The following is a 16,331-nucleotide window of genomic DNA, read 5'->3' as shown; positions in this document are numbered from 1 at the left end:
CGTGACTGTCAAAAATGACATGTCATATACATCCATGGTGTTTATAAATCATTGTGTTAAAAGTTGTTTTGTTTGTGTGGTTTAATTTATAGTTTTTTCACGGTAGGTTAAATTTAAAAAAGCCCTTGTGAACATCAGTTGGAGCGTTGTCTATTCTGCATCAGATGAAGATTGTTTTAGGAGGAGTTTATTTAGCATTTATTTGTGGTGGTACTTAGATTTGTAGGTCGCGGTTTCCTTGAGGGCTTTATTATAAGCCACTTCCACTCAAGGCTGCTTGGTTTCGGACGTCACTTTGGACGCGTTCGGAAATACCGCACCGGAGCACACTGGCCTATTAGTTAGCCATAATATGGCGCAGCCTCGCGTTATCGCGCATATCGAGGGCAAGTGTGTAGGGCGAGTGGCGAGGAGCTGGTTTCAGAAAGGGGGTAATTAAGCCTCTGTGGAGTGGGAGATGTCATCATGCTTTCAGTAGCATGATGTGACAACATTGTGACATGATTGAATCCATTCCAAGCATTAGTTTTGCACAAAAACACTCATTGGGTGATTGGGCTAAAACCTGCCGTAGCCACTTGATAACCAGTATTGTTTGTGAAGCGCTGTGAAGCGGGCCTAATCACCTATACCCCCCCACCCTCCCCCCCAAAAAAGGCAAATGTATTTGTAGCCTATAGCTTAGCCTTAGGCCACAAATATTTGCCTTGGGTTTATCTAATTGTCTTAGACGACCTATAGGAAGTAAAGTATGTATTTTATGTATATAGGGCTGAAGTGATTCATGTATGTTTTGTAATAATCAAAGGTAAACTAGTAATAATTAAAGTTTTCAAATAATGGTAGTGGAGTAAAAGTAAGTCTGTTACTTCCACCACTAATTAAAACACAGGATTTGCGCCATTCAGGATGCCCAATTTCCCCCAACTGCAGAACATTGCCCCTTACTGGCCATCTTTGGTATTACACATGAACAAGCGTATGGAGAATCGAACAAGGACTTGAACAAGTTTTTATTCTTTTGTGTAAATAAACATACAAAAAATTACTTTTAACAACTTTTGGCTTTAAAATCTAGATGTGAAAAACGTTCCTATAAAATCTGCATTAAAACAAAACTTATAGTCTATAACGTACAGTATTACAAAATAAATCAAATAATAATTTAGGGGGGGGGGGGGGTTGAATTTAGAACTAGAAGTCTGCTATAAACTAAAGGAGAAAATGACTATCTTACATCGTACTGGGAGAGGCAGCATGTTTATAACCATGAACAACTCTCTGGTTATTTATTGGAAGGTGGCGACAAGACCGCTAAACTCAACTCCGCTCAAATAAAAGAAAAGGTTTGGTTTATACGTTCCGAGTTTCTCACCAAGAACCAGATAAGCGTTGTTCTAACACCGTTCCCCCTCCACCCCACCCCCCCCCCCCCAAAACACTGCATCACAATGATGATTTGAGAGCTTCTAGTTCTACATTTGCTTTTGAAATGAGTTTTATCTTTTCAGGGGGTGATTTCTGGTTATAATAGAAACCTCAACAAAAGGGTTGTGAAGCCTTCATTCAGTCAAAACAGAGTTATTCCTTTAAATCAACACAGAACAGACTTTCTCTCTCTATGCACAGACAGTATGAACACAGAACAGACTCTATGCACAGACAGTATGAACACAGAACAGACTCTATGCACAGACAGTATGAACACAGAACAGACTCTATGCACAGACAGTATGAACACAGAACAGACTATGCACAGACAGTATGAACACAGAACAGACTCTCTCTTTCATAGACGTTACCAATGATACTAGCGGAGGTTCCGTTCCATTCTGGTCCGACAAGAGTCAGGGTGCTGATCCCGTACAGGTTGTTCTACACCAGAGGGTCTCACATCGGGTTCCAGACCAGGCACAACACTGGTGGTTCTAGAACCAAAGTTATTGAAGTGTAAAACGGGGCTTAAACGGACCAGCACCTTCAGTAGACTCATTGGTAAACAAGCGGCTTCTTTCCGACATGGCCGCTGTTGTGTGTCGTAGAGTTTATACAGATTATAACGTTTTACACATTTCCAGTTAGGCGGCACCGGGAACAGGCACAACATCACACAGAACTTTTAACACCTTATTATCTTAAATTGCTGGTAGAACCTTTTGATGGGAATGATGTGTTTTTTTAAAGGCACCATTAGTGACATTCTGGGAACGTTCCCCCTCGGCTAACCACAACTGGAATGAAGCGAAGTCACACAGGTCCTTATTATTAGAGACGTTACTCCCAAGAAAACCCTGACCAATCAGAGCCTCAGGTGGGGTACGGGCATGGCGGTGACCAATCAGAGCCTCAGGTGGGGTACGGGCATGGTGACATCACGGAAGAAGCGGTGAACCAGGGCGTTTTTGGCAGATAACCTCTTGTTGGGGTCGTAGGTCAGCATTTGCTGGAAGAGAAACGACAACGGAAATAATTACAAGATGGAAATACAATCATTCATAGACTTAGTTCAGGGAGAACCGCAATAAATATAATATATAATATATAATAATCATTCATAGACTTAGTTCAGGGAGAACAGCAATAAATAAGAGACTATTTTGGGGACTTTTAATGTTCGTCTGACGGTGAATTCATTTTCAGCTAGAATGTGTTTAGATGAACGACATGATTAGTGGTAACCAAGTAAATAAAGTCATGTGACTGAACGTCGTAGTTTTGAGCTTGTACATCTGATAGTTTTGAGTGTTTGAAAAATGTTTTCATTTAAAAATCTTCTCTTCTTCCCTTGGCACTAAACATTTTCCCGATGGGAGTCCGCGGCCAAATACATATTGTGAGAGGGAGGGTGGACTGATTGAAGCAGTCACACCTGGCCTGAGTCAAAACTAGAACTGGACTCAGAGCTGGGTGTGGCTGCGCACCTGTTGTGCATCATGGACTTGATCAAGGTTAAAGCAGTCACCTCCACAAACACTCAAAGGAGAGCCTCTGTCCGGACAGTGGAGAGATCGCCTCTCCTGAGTGTTTGTGGAGGTGACTGCTTTAACCTTGATCAAGTCCATGATGCACAACAGGTGCGCAGCCACACCCAGCTCTGAGTCCAGTTCTAGTTTGACTCAGGCCAGGTGTGACTGCTTCAATCAGTCATCCTCCCTCTCACACATATATCAATGTGGCGGTACGTCACGAGACATTAAGGGCCGAGATTCATACTCCTATTTTACCGCTAAAATAGGAGTATGAATCTGTAGAATCTGCCTCGGGTCTTAATTAATGGCTACAAATTTAAGATAAAAATAAAAAAACAAAACGATCTACTCACGGCGATCAGCTCTCGTCCGTCTTCGTCGAGCAGCGGCACCACCTTGGTCAGGTCCTGCCGCGCCCACTTGGGGAAGGAGGGCTTGTAGTCGGGCATGGAGGTCACCCCGGGCCACACGGTCTCGTCCGGCGTTCCCAGAGTCCGGAAGATCCGGAACAGCTGGTCGATCTCCGAGTCCCCGGGGAACAAGGCCCTCCTGGTGATCTGGTGAGCGGAGGAGCTCGGTAACTATGACATTTCTCAGTTACAGTTGCGTTTTTAACCCATTTCAAAACGGGAACCCCTTTTGGCGTTTTAAGCATTGCTATACTTTAGCTATTGAAAAATAGCAGATCTACAAGCTCATAGCGTGGCACCGAGTGCCACGCTACGAGCTTGTAGGTCTGCTATTTTTGAAAATCTTTGAATATATATTCCGTCAGAGCGAACGTTTTTTTAACTCTAATCTTTGCTTCTGGGAGGCTCCTGGAAGAACATATTTTCGGGAGCCAAATACAGATAATTCTGGGGGTCCTTGACATGAAAAAGGTTGAGAACCGACTGACATAGAATCGTTTTTTTAAGAAAACTTTAGAAGACATTTTTTTAGAATCATCCTCGTCCTTAAAGTCGAAAAGAATATAGTTTACCATCTCTGCGAAGATGCATCCTAGACTCCAGATGTCGACGGCTGTGGAGTAGTACTTACAGCCCAGGAGGATCTCTGGAGCTCTGTACCACAGCGTTACCACCTTAAAAACACACCAACAGCAGCAGGAGTTAGGAGTTCATGACTTTTCAAACATATGAGAAATATATACGTCATGTAGTTTGGTGGTCACCTTATCACCTAAACCTGGAGTATGAATAGGACTAGTGTTACACCTGTACAGCTCACCTCATGGGTGTTCGTGCAGACAGCTCACCTCATGGGTGTTCGTGCAGACAGCTCACCTCGTGCATGTACGTGCGGACAGCTCACCTTGTGCGTGTACGTGCGGACAGTGGGTGTTCGTGCGGACAGAGAACTCACCTCGTGCGTGTACGTGCGGACAGGAACACCGAAGGCTCTCGCCAGGCCAAAGTCTGCCAGCTTGATCTCCCCCTGGGCGTTGATGAGGAGGTTCTGGGGCTTCAGGTCCCGATGGAGGACTCTGTGGGAGTGGCAGAACGCCAGGCCTTGGAGCAGCTGGAACAGGTAGCTCTGTGGAGCACAGACAGGAACGGGTTAACAGCGTATGTACAGTATGTACACACTGTATATCACACAGAGATTAGGCCATCATTCCCTGCAATGCGCGACGACGCGCTGTAAGCTTGTAGATCGGCTATTTTCTGCACGCGCTCCGCAAGCATGACCAGGTGTAATTAACTCACACAGGCAGCCGTTCTCTCACAACACATTATTTCAGCATCATCCACTGACTTTAGTTCATATGGCTGACAGAGAGTGGGCCGGACACACACACACACAGACTAGTTCATATGGCTGACAGAGAGTGGGCCGGACACACACACACAGACTAGTTCATATGGCTGACAGAGAGTGGGCCGGACACACACACACACAGACTAGTTCATATGGCTGACAGAGACACACACAGACGGACAGATAAATCGGACAGGTGGATCATGAAAACTAGTGTTATTTGATGCTGCCATTCTCTACTGCTTCCATAAACAATAATCATTCTCTACTGCTTCCCTAAACAATAATCACGGCCACCCAACGCTCATGTCAGGTGAAACGGTTTGGCCGGTTTAGCCGACGAAACCATAAAGATTATATGAAACCGTAAATACCGTAAAAAAACCTTAATATGCTTACCTTCACCAGCGGTAGAGGGATGCCAGACACCGACGAGGAGTCCATGAACTTCTTCAGGTCCTGGTGAAGGAACTCAAACACAAGGTAGAGCTTGTTTTCTGTGTGGATGACGTCACGGAGCCTGGAGAAAACACACACACACACACACACACACACTGTGAACTGACAGATGACAGAACATGTGACAGTGTCGCATTAAGCAGGCGTTTATGCGTTAAGTAAACTCCAGAACTTACTTGACGATGTTTGGGTGACTCAGTTCTTTCAGGAGGGAGATCTCTCGGATGGCCGTGCTCGGAACACCTTCCGTTTCCCTGCAGGAAGAGCATTACTCATTATTAGAACACCTCCATGAAGAGCATCACTCATTATTAGAACACCTCCATGAAGAGCATCACTCATTATTAGAACACCTCCATGAAGAGCATCACTCATTATTAGAACACCTCCATGAAGAGCATCACTCATTATTAGAACACCTCCATGAAGAGCATCACTCATTATTAGAACACCTTCAGTCATTATTAGAACGCCTTCTGTTTCCCTGCATGAAGAGCATCAATCATACAATTATAATCTAGTCATTTAGTCATTTAGTCATCAGTCTAGTCTACATAACATGTTATCTCTAGATTGCATATAAGACGCTAGTGCTAATCATGTTTTAACATCCGACAAGAAGCATTTACATTTTATATAATGCTTAAATATGGAAACCAAATCTAAGTTGAAGCTAAATGCAAGACAAACAGAGCACAGTGGAGAGGGGGAACAGATTGTACTATGATGTACTATATTTTTAGCTTATTCTTTATATAAAATAGCATTTTGCTAGGGTATGCTAACAAAGCAGTTTATCAGCTGCATGTATTAATAATAACAGTTTATCAGCTGAATGGGTAACAATGTATCAACTAGTATTAATAACTGTTTTATCAGCTGCATGGGTAACAATGTATCAACTAAGTACTATCCATGTAAGTTGAGTAGAATGCTATGGATCAGAGCTACATTAATGTATAGTTTTGGATGAAGACTATCATAGATGTTTTTGGATGTATTTTTTTTACATTTGCATCAAAACATAGTTAATGTCAATGTCGTCCAAATACAGAAAATGTAACCGAGCTGGTCGCGAAAGGGCTCTGAGGGACCCATATAGCTCTGATCCATAGCCCTAAGCCCTGATGGTTAATTACTTAATTCTGCCTTGAGAATTAGGGCTATGGACCAGAGCTAGGGTTCCTTGAATGGGCTAACCTTTAGTTTGCGGAACTTTGCGCTGATTTTTTTAGTCACACAACGTTGTTTTGATTTGATGTAGTGAGTAGTAGCTAGTTACTAGCTAGTTACTAGCTACTACTCACTACATCAAATCAATTTTCACACACACACACACACACACACACACACACAGACACAACAATGACCTACTAGCTGCTAGTATAGGTCATTGTTGTGTCTGTGTGTCATCCCATTAGAAAACAAACAGACAGTGAGTCGTGCCTCTCAGACTCAACAACATGAACACATTAATGTCAACAACAACAACTCCTCTTACGTGTCCAGTCTGATCTTCTTCAGAGCCACAGTCTCTCCGGTCACTTTGTTCTTAGCTTTATAAACAACTCCGTAAGTTCCTTCTCCGATCTTCTCCACCTTCTGGAAGGCCTCCATGTTTCTGTCTGTCTGCTAGGATGGAGGATTCTGACCCAGGTTCTTCCTTTGTGTTGCTCTTGAAGCAGACAGTTAGCTGTGGCTAACAGGCTAGGCTAGGTTAGCGGCAACAACCAACAAACTATGAAGTAAACTTTTAGTTTTAAGGCACACACTTTTGAGGTTGTTTAAGCCCGACCGTGCTAACTGTTAGCCACATTAGCTGCTACATCCACAGAGACCTGTTTCCAGGGCTAACGGACATATAAATAAAGTGTGTGAACAGAAGGTTAGAAGATGAATAAATAAATAAATCTCATAACAAACTCAACCTCCTCCGTCTCCCCGCGCCCTGTTCCCGCGTTACACCAGGGAGCGCTGGGTTTTGCGTCTCACCACACACCGGGCGGGCGGGGCAATGTTGCCACATTCTCTGATTAATTAAGCAATCTAGGTTATAAAAACAAGCCGTGGAAAAAAATATATATTAATGTGGAGGTCCTTGACATGAAAATGTTTGAGAATTGCTGGTTTGCTGGTTTATAAACACACTTTACTTTAGGAAACAAACCACAGATAACTACATTTAGACCAATGTTTGCAGCCTCAGTCTTCTGTACATAAAAACAAGCCCAACCAACGTCGCTTACAACGAGCAGACCTGGCAACACCACAGGGCAGTGGTTCTCAAACTTTCTCATGTCAAGGACCCCCAAATTGTCACGAAATAGCCCCGCGGACCCGCTTAGAGTATACTCTAAGGCGGGGACCCCATGGGATCCCCATTTGAAAAAATGCAGAAAATGGTGGACCCTCTTGTAAATAAGTGTAATGCTTTATGTTGTCGTCCACTCACAGTTGTGCTTGAAATGTACTGATAATAAATACTTAAATTTAAACCCATTAATCCTTCATTTAAACAATTTGAGGTGAATTCTTTAAGAATATTATATTTAACCTATAAAAAGACACATCTTTTAGTGTGAACTGTCTGGCCAGTTGAGTATATTTATGTTAACTAGGTTAGTATTATTTAGGTTTACGACTGGCCATTTGAGGTTACATTTAGGTTAAATAGGTTAGTATTAGTTAGGTTTATAACTGGCCATTTGAGTACATTTTGGTTAACTAGGTTAGTATTAGTTAGGTTTACAACTGGCCATTTGAGGTTACATTATACATGTTCCATAATGGTTCCTAAAACAGTAGTTCGCGAAGTGGGGTCCGGGGACCCCCAGGGGTCCTTGAGGGAGTTCCAGGTCGATTTGGTTCCATTTGTATACTCCACCATTTGTAACATTGATTTTACAATGTAAATCGGGGTCCCAGAGATAGAAATATCATTAAATGGGGGTCTGTAGACTAATGCATGTCAAACTGTGGGTCCTTGAAATTAAACAGGTTGAGAATCCCTGCTATAGAGCCATAAAATTCTTCTCTCATGGGGGTCCCTGGCATATGTTTTCAAATGGGGGTCCGCAGGTTAATTTGTGTCCATTTGGGGGTCCTTGACATGAAAAAGTGTGGGAACCACTGGTTTAGAAGATGCATTCTAAACATAATAGCATACGCCACAACACAGCAGATACAGGCAGAATGTAGGCTTTTCTGCCACCTGGTGGTGACAACAGACAACCGCAGGATGCGGCAGCGTGTGTTTCATCCGTACGACGGTGTCGCGCGTCGAAAACAGCCGATGTTTAGGGTTCGTATTTCGGCTGTTTTCGACGACTGCGCAGCCGCAGTGCCGAGTCACAGCCAGTTAGCAGCTAGCAGAGTAATCTACTAAGAGAGTAACGACACTCCCGTTGACTCTCATTGTAACAATGGAATGCAGAAGTGCTCATTCTATCTCAATGTATTCCAGCCATAGGAGCAATGTTTGGAACTATCGCCGGAAGGTACCCTACTACCCTTACTAGATTACTCTGGCCGCTAGCCGCTAGCTAGTCTCGTTAGCTAACCAGCTAGCTGTGTATCTTCATGGCATAAAAACGAGACTTTATTTGTTGTTAAACTTTCTTTATTTGAATCGACAGTTTGTGTTAAATAATCTTCTATTTTTTAGAACAACAATAAAACACTTAAACACGTATTAATATTATAATATCCATGAAAATAGCATAAAGCCAAAGATAGCTAAAGCTAACGACCACTGCGCATGCTCAGTTCCGCTCGTACGACAACAGCCGAGCTGCGTAGCAAAGAGAGTGCGTAGTTCGGCTGTTTCCGGCCAATGCTTTTCTTTTGAAGGGAAAAGCGGAAACACGGCGGACTTTTGACGAATTAACTTGACGCGTAGCTATAGCTTTTATTTTGTAAACCCTTCAACGGAAGTTGGTGTAAGAGCTCGCGCCTTTGACAACATTGTTGTAAAACACTGTTGTACGGAAGAAGTATAGTTCTACCTCTGTCAGTATAATTCAACCACCAGAAGGCGCTATTACCCACTTTTCAGTGCATTCTGCATCACAGAGCAGCTCAGCAGGTTCCTAGCCCTGGTCCAGTGCTTACAGCGAGTCTCTTATTCATGTCAAGGACCCCGAAAATGTATAATTAGCCCCGCGGACCCCCGTTAGAAAAGATATGCCAGGGACCCCCATGAGAGAAGATGTAATTCTCAACCCATTTAATTTCAAGGACCCCCAGTTTGACATGAATTAGTCTACGGACGCCCATTTAATGGTAAAATCAATGTTAATTTGAGTACTGTAATTCTGCAAACTATTAATAAATGCTTCAATCAATCAATGAAAGACCCCCATAAGAAAAGATCTTTACGGCTCTAGCAGTGATTCTCAACCTGTTTAACTTCAAGGACCCCCAGTTTGACATGAATTAGTCTACGGACCACCATTTAATGGCATTTATAATATCTGAGACCTCAATTATATTGTTAAATCAATGATAATTTAACTCTGAGAGTGTACAAATGGAATCAAATTGGTTCAATGTGTGTACATTCTCAGAGTTACAGACCCATAAGGGTCCATTTGGTTCCCCTGGGGGTCCCCGGACCACACTTTGAGAACCACTGCCATAGGGCAACACTGGGGGGCGGGGCGGGGTGACTCAAACCGATACGAAACGAACGCACCCATAACGGTGCAAGGGTCACGTGATCATAAACGTCAGGCCGTGCCGGTGTCGCGCATGCTCCCTGAAAACAGCTGATCTAAAAGCTCAATGCTGGGGTAATGTTGATAGAAGGCGCCAGGCGGTAGACAGTGTTTCTCAAACTATATATTTTTGTTTTGTACTTACTACACATTTGTAATTTGTTTTGTAGCCTAATAAGAGTTTGTAGAGGTTATATAAGTGCTAAACAGATTGTGTGGGCATGTTAACAACAGCATAACACTCTGAAATATATCAGACTGTGGAACAACAGCAATATTTAACCAGCTCTTAATGCAGGAAGCTTCAATAAAGACACATGAACTCTGGTTCCATTCAGGGAGATATCTGAACAGCACGAGGTAAAAAACTACTGGATTGTAGATTAAATTGTTAAATTGTTGGTGCCGGGGTGGGGGCAGGCAGAGGAGGGAGGGGGGGGTGGGGGTGGAGGGGTAGGAGGAGGAGGGAGGGACCCCCCTTAGAGTTGAACGTTTTGTTTTAGTTAAAGAACCACTTCACCACTTTTCAACTTATCTTCATATAATAGGTCCTCACTAATAATCATGATAAAATAGCAAATAAAATCTACTCAGTCTGTGTCTCATAGGAGGGCTGTGGGCGGTTCAGAAACCAGTCTGTGTCTCATAGGAGGGCTGTGGGCAGTCAAGAAACCAGTCTGTGTCTCATAGGAGGGCTGTGGGCAGTCAAGAAACCAGTCTGTGTCTCATAGGAGGGCTGTGGGCAGTTCAGAAACCAGTCTGTGTCTCATAGGAGGGCTGTGGGCAGTCAAGAAACCAGTCTGTGTCTCATAGGAGGGCTGTGGGCGGTTCAGAAACCAGTCTGTGTCTCATAGGAGGGCTGTGGGCAGTCCAGAAACCAGTCTGTGTCTCATAGGAGGGCTGTGGGCCTCCTGTCCAGGCTATGGACAGGGGCCCTGTCCATAGCCTGGACAGGGGCCCTGCCCATAGCCTGGACAGGGGCCCTGCCCATAGCCTGGACAGGGGCCCTGCCCATAGCCTGGACAGGGGCCCTGCCCATAGCCTGGACAGGGGCCCTGCCCATAGCCTGGACAGGGGCCCTGCCCATAGCCTGGACAGGGGCCCTGCCCATAGCCTGGACAGGGGCCCTGCCCATAGCCTGGACAGGGGCCCTGTCCATAGCCTGGACAGGACTCTGTCCAGGGTCCATATATGGAGCTGGCCTGTTCTGACATCATGATGAATGAAAGTACAATATTTGGCTCTGAAATGTAGTTGATTAGAAGTAAAAGGCAATTGGAATGACTCCAGTAAAGTCAAACTACCTCAAAATGATACTTAAGTACAGTACTGTGTGTGTGTGCGTGCGTGCGTGCGTGCGTGCGTGCGTATGAAGCTATGTGACGGAGTATCGGTGGAATGGAATGGCATTCGGTCCATGTGATCTGTGGAGGATTTAGACTGGATCACTACAGTGTGTTGTTATAAGGTTAACGCACGAGGAGGTCACATGACACGAGGAGCTAGGTCACATGCACTCAGCAGCGGGCGGCTGTGGCTCAGGAGGTGGAGCGGGTCGTCCAGTGATCCGTTGGGCTCGGCGGTTCGAATCCCCCGGCTCCTCCTCCTCCTCCTCCTGTCCACATGGGGAAGTGTCCTTGGGCTAAGACACTGAACCCTACGTCGCCTCCAGTGAGTCGGTCGGTGTGAGCTCAGCTCGCCACCGTCGGTGTGTGAATGTGTGAATGTGTGAATGTGTGAATGTGGAGGTGAGGTAGTTATTTTCCCACTCAGTAGGTCGGTGTGTGAATGTGGAGGTGAGGTAGTTATTTTCCCACTCAGTTAGTAGGCATAACCTCCGGGTGTGATGACGATGTAGTAAATCTTTATTTCAGTCCATTTGAAAAAGCAAAAATACATACATTAGAATCCATTTATACAAGTGGCACCGAAAAGGTGTAGGCTGAAGCCCAGGCTTATTTTGACTACCCTTTTTGAAAAAAAACAAAAAAAACTTTGGTTTCAAAGTTTAAAATAGAAAGTAGTAACACATTGGTATGACTAAGCTAAATTCATCAGATAAATTGAAAAAAAAAAGATAAGAAATCTAGGCAAACATAGGTTTTAACAAAACAAAGACAAATCTAAGCAAAAGACAATTTTTAGTTTAGTCTAGATTCACAGAATGTGATTACTTGGATAGCATTTGTAAGCCTATATACCACTATTATATATTATAATATCATATAGTTTAACCTCTATATAATAAGCTATGTAAGCCTATATGTTGTTGTCATGGTTCCCCAGGGCTCTGATAGCTCTGCTTCTTTCTTTTCACCAGAAAAGGGAACATATCCGCTCAACAAGCCTCCCCCTGGACCCTTCCTTCCTCAACAAGCCTCCCCCTGGACCCTTCCTTCCTCAACAAGCCTCCCCCTGGACCCTTCCTTCCTCAACAAGCCTCCCCCTGGACCCTTCCTTCCACGCGCTACGTCCGGAGAAACTCTCCCCTGGACCGGCAGGTGAAAAGAAGCAGCTTGGACTCATCATGCATAGAAGGAAGCATCATGAGGTCAGTACCCAGGTTGGCAGAAGGAGTGTAGCGCCCAGGATTACATTAGATAATTATTGACACTGGGTGAAAAAATTGGGTTGCAAAATCGTGAGGGCGAGAGAGAGAGAGGTTTGGTAGACTGTGTGTGTGTGTGTGTGTGTGTGTGTGTGTGTGTGTGTGTGTGTGTGTGTGTGTGTGTGTGTGTGTGTAGTGAGAGAGAGAGAGAGAGAGAGAGAGAGAGAGGTTTGGTGGACAGTGGGTGTGTGTGTAGTGTGAGAGAGAGAGAGAGAGAGGTTTGGTGGACAGTGTGTGTGTAGTGAGAGAGAGAGAGAGAGAGAGAGAGAGAGAGAGAGAGGTTTGGTGGACAGTGTGTGTAGTGAGAGAGAGAGAGAGAGGTTTGGTGTGTGTGTGTGTGCGTGTGTGTGTGTGTGTGTGTGTGTGTGTGTGTAGTCACACACGAGGGAGGGAGAGAGAAGATAAATGTGACCGCCTTCGGTGAGATCAAGAAAGAAAAAAGCGTCATGGTTACTTTCAGTTAATACATCAAGATCAGAGCATTTGAACTGTGGTCAAACTATAGCCTTAATATGTTCAGAAGCATCTTCCATTACAGTCTAATAATGTCTGTGATATTCCATTAGTCTAATAATGTCTGTGATATTCCTTTAGAGTCTAATAATGTCTGTGATATTCCTTTAGAGTCTAATAATGTCTGTGATATTCCATTAGAGTCAATAATGTCTGTGATATTAGAGTAGTCTAATAATGTCTGTGATATTCCATAAGAGCCTCAGTCCGTGATGTATTCACCTGGTTGGCAGTATGTAGATGTTTTAGTAATATTACTAAAAGTAAAACATCATCATTTTACATTTAGTGTTAATAGTTAGTGTGTGTGTGGCGGCTCCTTTCACATAATCGGATATTAGATTTTATTTTTGCTTTAATCTACGTGTACTACAAATAACCACCCCCCAGGACACCACATTCAAGGGACACTTCACCCTTTTTGCAAAAGAATATATGTTAATGACGTTTAGAAGCTTTAGATCACTTTCCTGGGGGTATTTATGTGTGTAATATGTGGTTTTAGATATTTTAGATTGTAGCAGTGAGCCTCTTGTCTCTGATGTCATGGACACTGGTCTCACTACCTTCCTGGACTACAATTCCCATAATTCTTTGGTGCACTGCTCCTCCTTGTGGATATGGGGGAGAGCTGTCTTACTGAGACAACATGTAGTCCAGGAAGGAAGTGAGCCCAGTGTCCATGACATCAGAGACAACAGGCTCACTGCTACAATCTAAAATATCTAAAACCACATTTTACACACATAAAGACCCCCAGGAAAGTGTTCTAAAGCTTCTAAACGTCATTAACATGTATTTTTTGCAAAAAGGGTGAAGTGTCCCTTTAAGAACCAAATGGACCCATAAGCCAGGGACCCTTCATGACCTTTCATTGTGTCTTCATGACCTTTCATTGTGTCTTCATGACCTTTCATTGTGTCTTCATGACCTTTCATTGTGTCTTCATGGTGAATAAATGAGGAGTTCTACAGTACATGAACAGCGCCGGTCGGGTCTTGTGCTCATTCTGACGAGCACGCAGCATGTCGTTAATACTCTGGAGGTATTGTTTAATAGCCTGGCCTGGAGGACACATAGGGAGGGGTGGGTGGGCCTGGAGGAAAACAGTGTAAAAGGATGCTATTGATTAGTCGTCCTCACACACTCATCTTGTGACCCCCCCCCTCCCTCCCTCCCCCCCCCCACATAGCTCTGAGGTCAGCCTTTCTACAGCTCTGCAAGAATGTAAGATTTTAATGAACCAATTGAGCCCGAGGATGGAGTACAGTACAGAGTCATCCTCAGTTAAATAGTTTAGTGGTTATTGTTAACGGTATCCATAGAACGATGTTGGAACTAATACTCTGTTAGGAGTAAAAGTATCCATACAACAATGTAGGAACTAATACTCTGTTAGGAGTAAAAGACAGTATTCAACATTTTACTGAAGTAAAAGTATTGCCATGGAATACTTACAGTATCATCAGTGCCCATACCCGAAGGTGGGGTTGGTGAAAGGGCATTTGCTGTGTGGAGTTTTCATGTTCTCCCCGTGTCCCCTAGGGTAGGTACCCTCACATGTTCTCCCCGTGTCCCCTAGGGTAGGTACCCTCACATGTTCTCCCCGTGTCCCCTAGGGTAGGTACCCTCACATGTTCTCCCCGTGTCCCCTAGGGTAGGTACCCTCACATGTTCTCCCCCGTGTCCCCTAGGGTAGGTATCCTCACATGTTCTCCCCGTGTCCCCTAGGGTAGGTACCCTCACATGTTCTCCCCGTGTCCCCTAGGGTAGGTACCCTCACATGTTCTCCCCCGTGTCCCCTAGGGTAGGTACCCTCACATGTTCTCCCCCGTGTCCCCTAGGGTAGGTACCCTCACATGTTCTCCCCGTGTCTCCTAGGGTAGGTACCCTCACATGTTCTCCCCGTGTCCCCTAGGGTAGGTACCCTCACATGTTCTCCCCGTGTCCCCTACGGTAGGTAACCTCACATGTTCTCCCCGTGTCCCCTAGGGTAGGTACCCTCACATGTTCTCCCCGTGTCCCCTAGGGTAGGTACCCTCACAAAAAACATGCAGTATTCCTGGTCACTAAACTGCCTCCCCCTGGCCAGCCGGGGCGCCTGATGGAGGGGAAAGGAACTGGTTGGAATAACGTGTTCCTTCCACGCGCTACGTCCAACCAGGGAAACTCCCCCCTGTCAGGTGTAAAGGAGACACTTGGACACTTGGTCTCCCCTTGTCCCCCATATATGGGGACTAGGTTGGTCTCCCCTTGTCCCCCATATATGGGGACTAGGTTGGAGGAGGGTGTGTAGAGCCCAGGATCACAGTAGATGATTGACACAGGGGTGAAAAATGGGTTACAAAATCGTGGGATAAAAAAAATATATATAAAAAAAGAGGCTCTTCTAGTCTACTCTAAATCACATTGTCTACTACCATAATAGTACTAGTTCCCATTAACTCTGAGAGTGTTGTAAGTTGTGTTCACTCTCAGAGTTACAGACCTGTTATGGTCAGTCAGTGTTTCTGCTAATATTATTATTGATCACTCATCGCGTCCGACGTGGCAAACATGACATTTTGACAACGATTGCCCACCACAGGCCAGCATGTGTACGCTCTCAGAGTTACAGACAAGTTAAGGGTCCATTTGGTTACATGTGTTACACTCTCAGAGTTACAGACAAGTTAAGGGTCCATTTGGTTACATGTGTTACACTCTCATAGTTACAGACAAGTTAAGGGTCCATTTGGTTACATGTGTTACACTCTCAGAGTTACAGACAAGTTAAGGGTCCATTTGGTTACATGTGTTACACTCTCAGAGTTACAGACAAGTTAAGGGTCCATTTGGTTACATGTGTATACGCTTTCAGAGTTACAGACAAGTTAAGGGTCCATTTGGTTACATGTGTATACGCTTTCAGAGTTACAGACAAGTTAAGGGTCCATTTGGTTACATGTGTATACGCTTTCAGAGTTACAGACAAGTTAAGGGTCCATTTGGTTACATGTGTTACACAGTACTCTCAGAGTTACAGACAAGTTAAGGGTCCATTTGGTTACATGTGTTACACAGTACTCTCAGAGTTACAGACAAGTTAAGGGTCCATTTGGTTACATGTGTTACACAGTACTCTCAGAGTTACAGACAAGTTAAGGGTCCATTTGGTTACATGTGTTACACTCTCAGAGTTGAAATCACACTGAGGATTTGATTGCGTACGGTTCAGTAGAAAAGGGGGCGGTGCCCATTCCCATGGATGATTTATGACACCAGAGTGTTTTAAGAGAGTCAGAATCTGTTCCTCCAGCCTCTCGG

General features: G+C 44.4%; 1 protein-coding gene across 2 annotated transcripts; it reads right to left on the bottom strand.

Moving 5' to 3' along the window:
- Positions 1 to 1,424: 1,424 nt before the first annotated feature.
- cdk2 (cyclin dependent kinase 2) lies at positions 1,425 to 7,141 on the bottom strand. 2 transcript variants are annotated; one of them, XR_013965964.1, is made up of 8 exons: positions 6,691 to 7,141; positions 5,366 to 5,443; positions 5,130 to 5,250; positions 4,335 to 4,505; positions 3,952 to 4,053; positions 3,323 to 3,526; positions 1,742 to 2,443; positions 1,425 to 1,683 (listed from the first exon to the last, which is right to left on the bottom strand). XR_013965964.1 is itself a non-coding variant. In XM_080791998.1 (7 exons), the coding sequence occupies exons 1-7, from the start codon at positions 6,804 to 6,806 to the stop codon at positions 2,339 to 2,341; spliced, it is 897 nt and encodes a 298-aa protein (XP_080648124.1). In that variant the 5' UTR covers positions 6,807 to 7,141; the 3' UTR covers positions 1,425 to 2,338. The 2 variants fall into 2 exon arrangements, 1 of the variants encoding a protein (XP_080648124.1); XM_080791998.1 differs by having other exon boundaries at positions 1,425 to 2,443.
- Between the last annotated feature and the right edge of the window lie 9,190 nt (positions 7,142 to 16,331).

This window comes from Protomyctophum bolini (assembly GCF_963924005.1).
Source record: "Protomyctophum bolini genome assembly, chromosome: 20".
NCBI lineage: Eukaryota > Metazoa > Chordata > Actinopteri > Myctophiformes > Myctophidae > Protomyctophum > Protomyctophum bolini.
The sequence above is the reverse complement of the archived record's forward strand: the minus strand, read 5'-3'. Positions and strand labels throughout refer to the sequence as shown.